The following is a 14905-nucleotide window of genomic DNA, read 5'->3' on the forward strand; positions in this document are numbered from 1 at the left end:
GTAATCACATGCATCAGATCGGGTGGAGGTACCGTCTCATCTGCTCGGGTATTTCATGTTCTAACCATGCTTTATCTTCATAAATCACAATAAACTAATATAAGTTATCGTTATTCATGACCAGGCTACCCTAAGGTTGTTATTGTTCCTAATCTACCATCATATATATCTAAGCTAAAAATGTGATAACTAAATAAATAAGATAATAAGCATGCATATTATCAAACATCATAAAGAAATAGATCAAGCATAAATATCACATCAAAATAAAATTTAAGCATAAAATTCTTACTTGGAGCGGCAGGATAAAGGCTTGATGTGTGTGTAGTGGAAGGTAGACCTGCTCTGATACCAAACTGTAACGCCCGCCCTTCCAAGTAACACTAAGGCCACCCCAGAGGGACGGACGTCACTAAAACATGGACATCAATTATACTAATGCATATGGATTCTTGGCAGCGGAAGACATATATAATTAATTGTTTTTTTTTTTATCATAAGATATACCATATGCATCTAGTTCTCTTAACATGGCATGTGAAGTCAAACGTACCAACATAACATGAGTAGGATATCATACTAGATGAACATTATCATAAGCATAGGTCCAACATTGTTCACATGCATAACTTAGATAATTCAAAAACTTAAATAGATCTATCCACCAGCACTTCCACACACATCCTCATTGCCTTTCCTGCTCTGCTCCCCTTAAACAATCCATTCCTTGCCTTTATCTGCAGTACAAGGAAAACGTGTAGCTATAAGCCAAAGGCTTAGTGAGATCCTTGCCTACCCATAAATCCAAAAAACACATAACATAACATAACATGTAGAAACCATAGCATAGCATAACATAGCATGGAGAATCATAACATAGAACATATCTTATCATGTAAAAACCATAACATCTCATAACATAACATGAGGGAAAACAGAACATAATATATCATATCACATAAGGAGCATAACATATCAGAGTATAGCATGTGAGTGTATATCATGATTCATATCACATTCTGTAAGCACATATCATGAAGCCTATCATATCATGTAAACATGTATCATAACTCATACCTGTTCATAAAGGTGTATAAACATAATTTCATAAATATGTGCATGTAGATGCAATATGTATATTTTTAAAACATGTATCATGGAATGCACATATGCATCATGCTTCTTTCAAAACATATAGTATACATACTTGAATATCATATCATCATCATGAGAAGGGCCCCGGCTTGTACCATATGTAAACATAAATGCGCGCAATCCCTAAGACAGGGTAGCTAGCCCCGAACCTACTAGGGATCTAGGTCCGTTCATAGTCCGTCGACCTAGGGGCGTACTGAGGAGCCCATCCCTTAACGAGGTCCGTTCATAGTCCGTCGACCCCGGGGCGCTCATGGAGCTCACCCTTGGTACAAGCCATACAAAGTAAAATATCATGTATATCATATCTCATCATATCATACATGTCATAATTCTTGTCATATCATGAAGAGAGCTCTTGATCCCCAACTTAAGGGAAGCATCTCTTTACTATAGCATGAAGAGTGCTCTTGATCCCAACTTAAGGGAAGCAACTCTTTTTCATAACATGAAGAGTGCTCTTGGTCCCAACTTAAGGGAAGCAACTCTTTTTCATAACATGAAGAATGCTCTTGGTCCCAACTTAAGGGAAGCAACTCTTTAGGCTTTTCTTCTTACATAAGCCATTCACACATGCATTATATAACATGTTCTTATCATAACATAAAGTATAACATGTTATTTTCTTATCATCAAACTTGGCATATCATCTCATGAACTTAGCATAACATATCATGAACATGGCATATCATATCATGAGTCTAGCATATCATATCATGACCATAGCCTATCATGTCATAAGTCTATCATATCATATCATAAACATGGCACATCTTATCATAAGACATAGAAATGCAACATATCGTAAAGCATATTTTCATCACATCATAAAGCATGAAAGCTTAATCTACTTATATATCAAAGGCTACATATCATGAAAATACATAAGCATGTTTGGTTAGGTTTAAACTCTTTCCTAACCCAATTAATCCATCTTGGCCGAACCATATCAGTAGGTTTCAACCTCATTTCATTCCATATGAAGCATAGAACTTATCCACATAACATGTAAACTTGATCTAAGCACATACAAGGCATTATACTTCATGAATAAGCATGTTTGAGTTCAAAACTCTAACCTTAACCCATTTATTTCAATTTGGCCGAAACATATCAGTAGGGCTCTTATATCATTTGGTTCCATATGAAGCATAGAACTTATCCACATAACATGTAAACTTGATCTAAGCACATACAAGGCATTATACTTCATGAATGAGCATGTTTGAGTTCAAAACTCTAACCCTAACCCATTTATTTCAATTTGGCCGAAACATATCTGTAGGGTTTCATATCATTTTATTCCATAAGAAGCATAAGACTTAAACATGTAACATGCACATTTAGTCTAAGTACCTATAGAGCATTGTACAAGTACCTACAAGGCACTATACTTCATGAATAAGCCTATTTGAGTTCAAAACTCTAACCCTAACCCATTTATTTTCATTTGGTCGAAACATATCATTAGGGTTTCATGTCTTTTTATTCCATAAGAAGCATAAGACTTAAACATGTAACATGCACATTTAATCTAAGTACCTATAGAGCATTGTACAAGTACCTACAAGGCACTATACTTCATGAATAAGCCTATTTGAGTTCAAAACTCTAACCCTAACCCATTTATTTTCATTTGGCCGAAACATATCAGTAGGGTTTCATGTCTTTTTATTCCATAAGAAGCATAAGACTTAAACTTGTAACATGCACGTTTAATCTAAGTACCTATAGAGCATTGTACAAGTACCTACAAGGCACTATACTTCATGAATAAGCCTATTTGAGTTCAAAACTCTAACCCTAACCCATTTATTTTCATTTGGCCGAAACATATCAGTAGGTTTTCATATCATTTTATTCCATAAGGAGCATAAAACTTAAACAAATAACAAGCCCATTTAATCTAAGTGCATACAAGGTATTGTACTTCATGATCTAAGCATATTTGAGTTCAAAACTTTAACCCTAACCCATTTATTTCAATTTGGCCAAACATATCAGTAGGGTTTCATACCATTTTATTCCATAATAAGCATAAAAACCTTGGTTATAAACATGTAAAAATTCATACATTACCATGAGGTACAACTAGTATGGCTTCTATCTAAAATTCTTGACCTAAGGCCTTATAATCAATTTTGGCCGAACCATATAGATAGGTATCTCTTTTTTTTTTTCACAACATGAAGAATGAAGACTTAACTTACAACATGTGAAATTCATATATCATAGAGTAGAAAAATTAAGCATGTGATCAAAGAAAACTTGTTCTAGGTCCTCTCTTCCATCCTTGGCTGAAACATGCAATAAGGCTCTAAATTTCTCTTTTTCTTTTTCTACAACATGAAGCATCTCTTATCACTTGTTAACCCTAAGTGACTACCTATTCTTTATCTTGACCACATTCTTGTAAGAAAATTTTTAGAGTTTCGAAAAACATTTTAAACCGAAGCTACTTGTACTGCAGTGAGGGGATACTCACATCCTTGCGCTTGTTTTCCTTAGAGATTTAACCTTTGTTGTGGATCCTTCCTAGAGAGGGGAAGCTTCCTTGTTCCTTGGTCTCGGCAAGAAGAGGAAATGGTGAAGAAGAGGTCACGGTGGAGGAGGAGGGAGTAGGAAGGTGAATGAGGAAAAATGCCAACTCATTTTAATTTCCTCCTTTTATTCATCATGAGAGGAGGAAGGAAAAATATATTTTTCTTCCTCCTTTCCTTTACTCTCTTCATAATTAAGAGAAAAGTCTAGATACATCCCTTCTTGGTGAGTAAGAAAAGAATATTCTAGAGCATCTCTTCATTAGAGAGGAAGAAGACAACTCTCACTTCTCCTTCTAAGAGAAGAGCCTTTTCTTCTTACATTTAATTATGGTTTCCCTCTCTTTTCTAACAATAATTTCTCTTGGTCTAGTGGTTATCTTATTCAGGCATCTAATGAGAGATCTAGAGTTTAAGTCCTAGACCTTATATATTTTTATTTCTATTTTATTTGTTTAAGTGTTCGGCTAGGAGCAAAATTTAACTAAAACATATATATTTTTTATTTATTCATGATAAAATATTCTAGAATTTTGCTAAGGACCCTATGGGTGTTACAAGGAGCAGATCGCACGGGGGAAAATGAGGACGCGCAGTGGAAGTCGCGGGGGTCTCGGGGAGGACAGGGAAGCGCAAGAGCAGGCAAGTGTATCTAACTGTGATATCTTGAGATCTATGAAGTATAGAGGGGTGGAAGTCCTAAAGAAGGTGAGGTTTAGTAAGAAATGCGATTGGTTTCTTCCTGTAGATGCTCTGATCGATTTTTTTTTTGAGAAGATGTCCTGACTTGATTGTCTTAGAGATGTTTCCGATTGTTGTTTTTTTTCTCTTATGGATGCATCCGATCGGCTTTTCTTTGTAGATATTCCGGATTGGCTTCTCCTCTGTAGGGATGTGTTTTGTTGGAGGATTCGGTTGAGGATTTTGCTTGGTTTGTGTATGCTTCCGAAATTTTTGACAGTGATTTCAGTTTTCACGGAGTTCGAGTTCCACAGTTTTTGTTCCTGGAGGTTTTGGCTGGTGTCCGATGTGTTGGGGTTCGAGATTGAGTTCGTGTTCTTTCTGTGATGAACATGGTTTTGTGAGTTGCACGTTACCTGCTTGTATAAATGCTAGATAGAGTTTTCTGTTGCAATCTGAGTTCTCTATGAGGTTCTGGTTCAGTTGAGGAATTTCATGAGGATTTAGAGTTGATTTGATGACTCTGTGGGAATTTTGCTTTGAGATCTTTGTGTAGTTCCATTCGATTCACTTGTATCGCTGTATGATAGCAATTACTGGATTTGATTTGAAAATTTTGCAAAGAGTCATTTTTTTTCTGTACTGTTGGTTCATTTATAATGTTGTAGAAAATCTTAGATGACTCATCTGTGGAGGTGTTTTTTTTCGTGTTGATTATGTGATTTATTAGCCTCGTAACAAGTTTTTCCTTGGAGCTTATAGTTGTGTGATCTTTTGTGTGGATACGGTTGGTAGGGAGTTTTATAGAATGAAATGTTTATTTTTTTGTAATTTTTATTTGGTGGTAGAATTTGATTGGTTACTAGTAAATTGATAATAGCCATGGGTATTGATTTCTCTCCTTTAGGCACTTAGTCTTGTATTGCAAGCTTAGTTGCTAGTTATCAGGTTTTTATTTCTTTGCAACTTAATTTCTGTACATGTTCATAACCCTTTACATGATATGTTTAACTTGAAAGCGGAAGAATATGGTAAATGGATATGTCAACAGAATTTGATGAATTGAGTTAATGCTATGATTATGTTATGGGTATAATAAGTCTTATATAGTTGGTTGGTTGAATATGAACATATGTGGTAGCAGTACGGGATGGGTGACCCAGGATGAGCTCCGGGGAGGGCCCATCCAAACTTGACTGATACTGGAATTTATGTTAGCTTCGGCTATATGACTGGATGCATGTTCTCTACGAGGTACCTCTAGGTTCATGGGACTGTTGACTGGCTCTAATTGTGGTTACCAGATATGTGACATATTCATCTCATTTAGCTGTGTAGGAACTTTATTTACCACATCTTCCTTCACTGATATGCAATATTCTAGATATGTTTCTATTGTTTAGTCTCCTATCTTTACTACTTTATGGATGTCATACTTTATCACATGAGATAATACTTGTTGGGTTGTAGACTCATGATGCCTACATTTCAGGTGAGGATGTGTCTCCGGGCACGATGGAGGGTCTATAGGCGGAGTAGGCGAGGAGGCGAGATGGACGCATGACGATGTCCGGATATTAGGAGTGTTGAGTTTATGTTCTTCACGGGAAGGGTTTTGCCTTGGTGATGTCAAGAGTATCGGGTTTTCTTTGTTATACTTTGTGGGGAATGATGACTTTTGCGTTTGATGAAATAATATTCTTTTGGGATTAGTATCACGTTATAAGTGTATGCTAGTTTGTGCTTTGTGGATGGTGTAAAAAAAAGATGAGGGTTGGTTACAGGACGTTTTAGTTGGTATCAGAGCAACACTCCTAAGGGACATCATGCACTAGCCATCTCGTCAGGAACTCGACTACTTCAGCCAACAGTTTGTAAGATCTACAATATTTTAATTTTGTATTTAATGCGAGAACTTAGTCATATTATGATGGATATACTGATATGCAATTATGGGATATGAATGAGATTAAATCGGAAATTGTACAGGATATGGCTGGTAGAAGGAACAACAACAACGGAGAGATGGGCGGTCAGAACAACCAGTTTCTAGAAGGACTTACCGCACTTCTACATGAGCAGAACCGCATTCATGGGGAACAGATTCAACAAATATTGCAGGCTAGGGAGCAGGGGAGCACCCCCAGACGTTCTACACCTAGTACGCAACCAGTCTACAAGCAGTTTCGGGAGCTTGGACCGACGGAGTTTAAAGGCACCACAGACCCAATCGCTGCCGAGGGATGGATTCGGTCTCTGGAAATGATATTTGACTTCATGCAGCTCACAGTTGTGGACAAGATCAGGTGTGCGATATTCATGCTCCGGGATGATGCTCGAGTATGGTGGGAGGGTGCGCGGCTGACTGTAGATCTGACTATTTTGACTTGGGCTGATTTTAAGGAGGTATTCTATGGGAAGTATTTCATAGTTGACAACAGGACACGACTGGCACGGGAATTCTTGGAGCTTCGTCAGGGAGATATGACGGTGGCGGAGTATGTCAGGAGGTTCGAGAGAGGACGTTATTTCGTACCTATGATTACCAGCCAACCAGTCGAAGAATTGAAGCACTTCACCGAAGGGTTGAGGCCGGCTATTCGCCATGATGTCAGGCTGAGTCGGGTCACCACATTCAGAGGGGCAGTTGACCAAGCACTGATGTCCGAAAGAGACAGAAATGACATGGTCAAGGAAGCTCAGAGAAAGAGATTGAGTTATCAGGGACGGGATCAGCAGGAGCCGGGAAAAAAGAGGTCAGTTCCTGGTCAGAATCCAGGAAAGCAGTCATTTAAGCAGGCGCAGCCGCGGCAGCAAATTCAGAAGACACAAGCAGCTGAAGGCACTGGTGTCAGGGCTAAAAACAAGGTTCGCTGTTCTAAGTGCGAGAAGATTCACGCTGGGCAGTGTTTGACGGGTACAGATGTTTGCTATATGTGTAAGAAGTCAGGACACTTCACAAGAGAATGTCCACTGCTCACGGAGCCAACCAAAGGGAGAGTATTTGCGATGACTCAAGAGCAGGTGGACCTGGACACAGCTATTATCACAGGTATGATTTATATCGCCAATATTCCAGCCCGTGTATTAATAGATTCCGGAGCTACACACTCCTTTATATCTGAGGCTTACCTCACAAAACTGGGCGTTATACCTGAACGAATGGTTGCGGGATATAGTGTTTCATTACCGTCAGGGGAGGAATTGCATAGCAACAGGATGGTAAAGAACTGTCAGATGATGATGCAAGATCATATGGTGGGCGCGAGGTTCATCGTGTTGGAAATGACAGAGTTTGATGTGATCCTTGGCATGGATTGGCTGGTTCAGCACGAGGCAGTCATCGATTGTAAACAGCGGACGGTTAAGTTGAAGGTACCAAATGAAAAACTCCTCATTTTTCAAGAAGCTTCACAGATAGCTGTTCCCCACATGATCTCCATGTGCAAAGCTCGACGAATGTTAAGTAAGGGATGTGAGGGGCTTTTAGTTCACATCTCGGTTAAGTCGGGGACACAACGACCAAGTCTGGAGGAAGTGGAAATAGCCCGAGACTTCTCAGAGGTGTTTCCAGAGGATGTTACGGGTCTACCCCCGGCTCGGGAGGTGGAATTCGGAATAGAACTAGTACCGGGGACTACGCCGGTGTCAAAAGCACCCTATCGGTTGGCGCCTACCGAAATGAAAGAGTTGAAGGGGCAGTTGCAGGAATTGCTGGACAAGGGTTTTATACGACCAAGCGTGTCACCATGGGGAGCCCCGGTGTTATTCGTACGCAAGAAAGATGGGACCATGCTGTAGGACCGTTAGATTCGATAGAGGGGGGGTGAATATCGATTCGAAAAAGACGAGTATAAACGCAGCGGAAAAATAAAATAGACACAGGTGTTTTTTACTTCGTTCGGATCCTGTGACGACTCCTACTCGAAGGCCCGTACTCCATGAGTACTTTCGTTGGGCAATCACTATCAATTCGAATGATGATTACAAATAAGTACAAGAATTGACAGAAATAAAATACCGACAAGAGAAGAAGAGTTAGACTTTAAGAAAGCGCTTTGTCGGAATAGCCTCGTGGCGTCGCAGGAGCGTAGAGCAGCAGAGCAAGCAGTAAATTCTCAGTGAAAACTTGATTGATTCTGAAGCTCCTGCCTGGGGCTTCTTTTATATGCTGTCCCGGGTGCCTGGATCCCTTCCGGGCGCCTGGAACGTGACGTAGCCGCACAAACCATGATGCTCCACGTGGCGACGACTCGGTTGGATGAAATTTGCCTTCCGGGCGCCCGGACCACCTTGTTTCAGAAAGCTCCTTTTTCCTGCAAAACAAGGTTAGTCCGAGGCAAATATGTATCTTGTAAAACAGATTGTTAGCACAGTTAAAGTTCAATAGATGGATAAGAAAGAGTATGACTTAGATTTCGTCTTTCCGAGACCGGAATCTAGTCACGATCTCGACTTAGACATCCGAAATGGATCTAAGCTGGATCGACGCCTAATGTCCCCTTCCCGGGAACGCGTCCTCACAGTCACTCCCCTCCAGTGACTTACCTCACTTACCTGCCAGACGTCCGGTCAGCCCGTCGACCCGTCTGGACTTCTCGCCAAGCGTCCGGTCAGCCCGTCGACCCGCTTGGACTTCTCGCCAAGCGTCCGGTCAGCCCGTCGACCCGCTTGGACTTCTCGCCAGCTATCCGGTCAGCCCGTTGACCTAGCTGGACTTCTCGCCAGCTATCCGGTCAGCCCGTCGACCTAGCTGGACTTCTCCTGCACACTTGATCAAAGTGTCAGACAACAACAAAACTAACTTAACCTATTTATCATTCATCAAAACCTGGGTTAAATCGTTAGTGCTAACCGCACCAACAATCTCCCCCTTTTTGTTGGAATGACAACCTGGTTAAGTTAGTGAAGACATATGCACGAAACAACATGCATTTATGTGGTTTTTAAAGTTAGTTTGTATTTTCAAATTGGTTTAGCTAACTTAACCACCTAACCCTCCCCCTTTGGCATTCATCAAAAATAAGCAAGGGTAAACAATCATAGTGTAGAGTTACTGTAATAAGTAATCATATCTTGAAACATATCTAAGTTTGGTTCAAAATTGAAAGAGAAAACTACAATTTTGAACACCAAGTTTAAAAACATAGTCAAGTTGACTTGGGGGAGACAAGTTGAACTTTGTAAAAATTTCCAAATCAGGTTTTTCAAATTTACTTTTCATGTTTAAGTAATATTTACTTTTCAAAAAAGGTAAATTTTTAACTTCGATTTTTCAGAACAAAGCAAAAATTAAACAAGTAAGAATAATTTTTCAAGAAGTAAAATTTTTGCCAAAATAAATTTTTAAGGCTAATTTGATAAAAGCTAAGTTTGGAAAGTTGAATTTTCAAGCATATGTTACAAAACTGCAATATTCGACTTTTAAAATCAGGTTTAAAAATTAGGTGGATTTAAACTTAGTTAAATTTACCTTTTTTAAAAAACTGGTGTTTTAAAAATATTTTTTTCAAGCACACCTTAATTTCTCCCCCTAAACTTGACACTTATCTTTAACCAGCTGTCTAACCAATTAGATACTAACTAGCTATCAGGAGATAGTAGCTTTCACTTGGTTAGTCAGATTAAGTTGATTATAGCCAGTCAGTGTTTGCCTTGACTGATGAACTTTAATCTGATTAATATCTGAGTTGTTTTTAACGTCCAGACTTATGTTGATGCACTGAAATGAGCATCTTAAGTCTAGACAGTTGGCCTATGCATCTCACCCCTTTCTATGTTTGTCAAACACAAGCAAGGTAAACCTAAGGTGTTGGTGAGATGCTCAAAAACTAGTCCTATGGGTGCATGCTTTCTAAGGATTCAAAACTAGTCTAAGGCCAAAACTGTTTTTGAAAATTTAAAAATGGAAAGTTTTGAAAACACAAGTTTAACCTATAATTTCATAAAACCATTTTTGAAAGATCCTAGTCTATTAAGCACATTCCTAATTTTCGCCGTAAGTTGCTAAATTCACTTTCAGGGAGTGGTTTTGTAAAAATGTCAGCTAAATTTGATTTGGACTCAATGTACTTGAGTTCAATATCCCCTTTAGTAACATGATCCCTGATGAAGTGGTGCCTAATTTCAATATGTTTGGTTCTTGAATGATGCCCAGGATTCTTGGTTAAGTTAATTGAACTTATATTGTCAATTAATACTTTTACATTTGTGATATTTAAGCTGAAATCTTTTAGAGTATGCATCATCCATAATAATTGTGCAACACATTCGCCTATGGCTATGTATTCGGACTCAGTTGTAGATAGAGCAACACAATGTTGCTTTCTACTAAACCAGCTCACAAGTGATGATCCTAATAACTGGCATCCACCACTTGTTCTTTTGCGGTCTAATTTGCATCCAGCATAATCTGAGTCAGAATACCCTATTAGTTCAAAATTATTTGTCCTAGGATACCAGATTCCTACATTTGTTGTACCTTTAAGATATCTAAAAATTCTTTTAACTTGTGTCAAATGGGATTCCTTAGCACAAGTTTGGTATCTAGCACACATACTAACTGCAAATAAAATATCAGGTCGGCTTGCAGTTAAGTACAGTAGGCTACCTATTGCACTTCTATAGTGTTTTAAATCAATGGGTTTTCCATTTGGGTCACTGTCTAATATTGTGTTTACTGCCATCGGTGTTTTTATTTCTTTCATATTTTCCATTCCGAATTTTTTAAGTAATTCTTTGGTGTATTTATGTTGATAAATATAATTTCCTTCATTTGTTTGTTTGATTTGTAATCCTAAGAAATAGGTTAATTTTCCCACTAAGCTCATTTCAAATTCTTTCTCCATTAGGTTAATAAATTCTTCTAAGAATTCTGAATTTGTTGAGCCAAATATTATATCATCTACGTATATTTGTGCAATAAATATGTCTGTATTTAATGATTTAACAAACAAGGTTAGGTCAATTTGACCTTGTTTGAATCCTTTAGATGTTAAGTAAGATGTTAGCCTTTCATACCATGCCCTGGGTGCTTGTTTAAGTCCATATAGTGCTTTCTTTAATTTAAAGACATAGTCAGGGTGTTCTAGACTTTCAAACCCAGGAGGCTGACCTACATAAACTTCTTCTTTAATTAGTCCATTAAGAAAGGCAGACTTAACATCCATTTGGTATAGTTTGAATCCCTTATGGGCTGCATAACTTAGTAACATTCTAATAGATTCTAATCTGGCTACTGGAGCATATGTTTCATCATAGTCAAGTCCTTCAACTTGACTAAATCCTTTGGCAACCAGCCTAGCCTTATTTCTAGTAATTTCCCCAGTTTCACTTAATTTGTTTCTGAATACCCATTTTGTTTCTATTATTTTCTTATTTTTAGGTGGTGGGACTAGGTCCCAGACCTCATTACGCTCAAATTGGGCTAGTTCTTCTTGCATAGCTATAATCCAATCTGGGTCTAGTAGGGATTCTTCCACAGTTTTGGGTTCAATTTTTGAAATTAATGAAATTTGACTTAAGTTTCTAAAAGAACTCTTAAGTCTGGGTCACCAATTATTTGATCAGTTGGATGACTTGGGTTAACCCTTATTGTTCTAGGTGGTTGACTCTCTTGGTGTTGTTTCTCTTCTTCATGACTTAGAGTTTGGTTGGTTTCTGGAACAAACTCAGGTGGTTGTGTAGGTTCTATGTCTTGTTTAGTTTCTTTAAATTTTGCATTAGTAGTTTCTTCAATTTTTAAGGTGACCTTATTATAAATTCTGTAGCCTCTACTGTTTAGGGAATATCCCACAAAAATTCCATTTTCAATTTTAGAGGTGAATTTTCCTAAGTGTTCTCTTGTATTTAAGATAAAAACTGGGCACCCAAATACCTTAAAATATTTTATGTTTGGTTGTTTATTATAAAATATTTTGAAAAAAGTTTTGTTATGATTTTTATTTATTGTTGTTCTGTTCTGTACATAGCAGGCTGTACTAACGGCTTCTGCCCAAAAGTATTTAGGTAGGTCGTACTCATTTAACATTGTTCTAGAAGCTTCAAGTAAGGTTCTATTTTTTCTTTCTACAATTCCATTTTGTTGGGGGGTTTTAGGGCATGAGAACTCATGATGGTAACCGTTTTCTAGACAAAAATTGTTAAAGTTGTGATTTTTAAATTCTCCCCCATTGTCACTCCTAATTCTTTTAATTTTAATATCTTTTTCGTTTTCAATCTGTTTGCAAAAATTTGTAAAACTTTCAAAAGTTTCATCTTTATGTTTTAAGAATTTTACCCAAGTAAACCTAGAATAATCGTCTATAATTACTAAACAATATAAGTTTCCATTTATGGATTTGACTCCATGGGAGTTAAAAAGGTCTAAATGTAGAAGTTCTAAGATTGAGTTAGTTTGTGGTTGATTTGTTTGTTTGTGGGTTGATTTAGTTTGTTTGCCTTGTTGACAAGCATTACATATGGTTGAATCTAAGTTAGGTAACTTTGGTAAGCCTTTTACAAGTCCATTTAGTTTACTTATATTTCTAAAGTTGGTGTGAGACATCCTCCTATGCCATAACCAAGTTTCTTCTTTTTGTGTTAAATAACACTTAATGGAAGAAATGGTTAAGTTGATGACATAGATGTTGTCTTTTCTAAAACCTTTTAGGCTTATGGTAGGATTATCTAGATGTTTGATTGAACATTCTGTAGATAGAAATTTGACCTTATACCTAGTATCACACAATTGACTTATACTTAAAAGATTATATTTAAAGTTTTCAACAAGTAAGACATTTGTAATTGTAAAGTCTAATTTTAACTCAATATTACCTATACCAATTACCTTGAGTTTGCCGTTGTTTCCAAAGGCAACTGTTCCTAGGCTTTTGTAAGTGAGTTGAGCGAACTTGGTGTGATCTCCAGTCATATGTTTGGAGCAACCACTGTCCAAAATCCACTTGGTTTCCTACAGTAAGTAGGATTTAAAGTTAGTCCCGTTTTTTTTTTTTTTTTTTTTTTAAGTTTAAAATTAAAATTTTGAAAATAATTTTTTTTAAGTTTAAAATTAAAATTTTGAAAATAATTTTTTAAGTTTAAAATTAACATTTGAAAATCATTTTTAAGTTTAAATTTTGAAAATAATTTTTAAGTTTAAAATTAAAATTTTGAAAATAATTTTTTAAGTTTAAAATTAAAATTTTGAAAATCATTTTTAAGTTTAAAGTTTTGAAAATAATTTTTAAGTTTAAAATTAAAATTTTGAAAATCATTTTTAAGTTTAAAATTAAAATTTTGAAAATAATTTTTTAAGTTTAAAATTAAAATTTTGAAAATAACCCTTATTCATCTCACCCGATCTATATTATCAATCAGGGAATCCTATGATTTTGTGAGATGAAATTAGATTTGATCACAGAGTTTTGGTTTAACTTGTGTTAGATTCAGATTTAGCTTTGGTTTCCACAAATAGACATTCTTCGGATAAACTTCTAAGCTTGGTGAGTCACATGGACATCATTAGAAGTAACCAACCTTTCGAGGTTTTCCGAATAGTCCTATCCACGGAACTTAGTACTAAATCTTGGTCTAACTGGTTAGGATCCATTTAAGGGTAGCTTCGGTCAGTTCCACTTGGCCAAATGCACCAGATCGAAGCCATATCTTTCTAGACATGCGATGCCCAAGCTTCCCTAACGTACTATCATCCAAAAATTTCTCCAGTACCATGATTCAAGTTAAACTTGGTCTCTAATCCTAATTACCCTGCCGGGTTAGTTTGTTTTGGAGGTGCCAGCTATTCTGGAGCCTCCCCCTGAATTATTGGCCATTAATTTAAGTTTTGGTTTTAGGTTTGTGTCGATTCTTTTTATAGTTATGGTTAACTTGGTGATAATTTTGTTGATTTTTAAGGTGTTTAGATTTTGACTTTGTTTTAGGTTTGTATTTTGTATTTTGGTTTGGTTTATTCGATTTTATATAATGTATTTTTTCTTTGGGTATATAATATTGATTAATTCCTACTTGCGTGGTCAGACATGCTTTCGGGACCCAAGCCTGATTAGTTGATTTGTATTGAGTTATTAATGACTTAAAAGTTTTATTTGAGTTTGACTTGTATCCGAGTCCGGTTTTATTATAGCATGCTTTTTGATTATTTAGGATTAAGTCTAAATTTTTTGATCTTGTTGTAAATTTTTCTAGCATTTCTTTTAAATTTTTAACATCATTTTTTAATGATAGATTTTCCTCCTCAAGTGTTAGATCTTGAGTTGAATTTGAATTTTTGATTTGTTCCTTGAGGTTTTGATTTTCCTCAAGAAGTGATTTGTTTTCATTTTCTAATTTAGTTAGTTTACTATTTAAACAGGAAATAATTCTAAAAAAAAATTTGTTTAAATTAAAGTATACCTCATTCGGGCCTTCGGAACCGAGTACGGACTCGTGGCTTGTTTCGGGTTCAGACCCGTCTTCATCTTCCGATTCGTTTTCTGTTTCAGCTTCGCGGGCCATCAGTGCAAGGTGGCTCTGATGTTTCTGCTCTTCTT

General features: G+C 36.8%; 1 protein-coding gene across 1 annotated transcript; it reads left to right on the plus strand.

Annotated features, from left to right (window-relative positions):
- The first annotated feature begins 6368 nt into the window (after positions 1-6368).
- On the plus strand, positions 6369-8177 carry LOC122026473. Its single transcript, XM_042585216.1, has one exon. It carries the CDS (start codon positions 6369-6371, stop codon positions 8175-8177), a length of 1809 nt encoding a protein of 602 aa, XP_042441150.1.
- The last annotated feature ends 6728 nt before the right edge of the window (positions 8178-14905 follow it).

This window comes from Zingiber officinale, chromosome 10A, assembly GCF_018446385.1.
Source record: "Zingiber officinale cultivar Zhangliang chromosome 10A, Zo_v1.1, whole genome shotgun sequence".
NCBI lineage: Eukaryota > Viridiplantae > Streptophyta > Magnoliopsida > Zingiberales > Zingiberaceae > Zingiber > Zingiber officinale.

Bases quoted from the DNA above. Each gene is read 5' to 3' on its own strand.
- LOC122026473 (XM_042585216.1), top strand. From the start codon at position 6,369: ATGGCTGGTAGAAGGAACAACAACAACGGAGAGATGGGCGGTCAGAAC.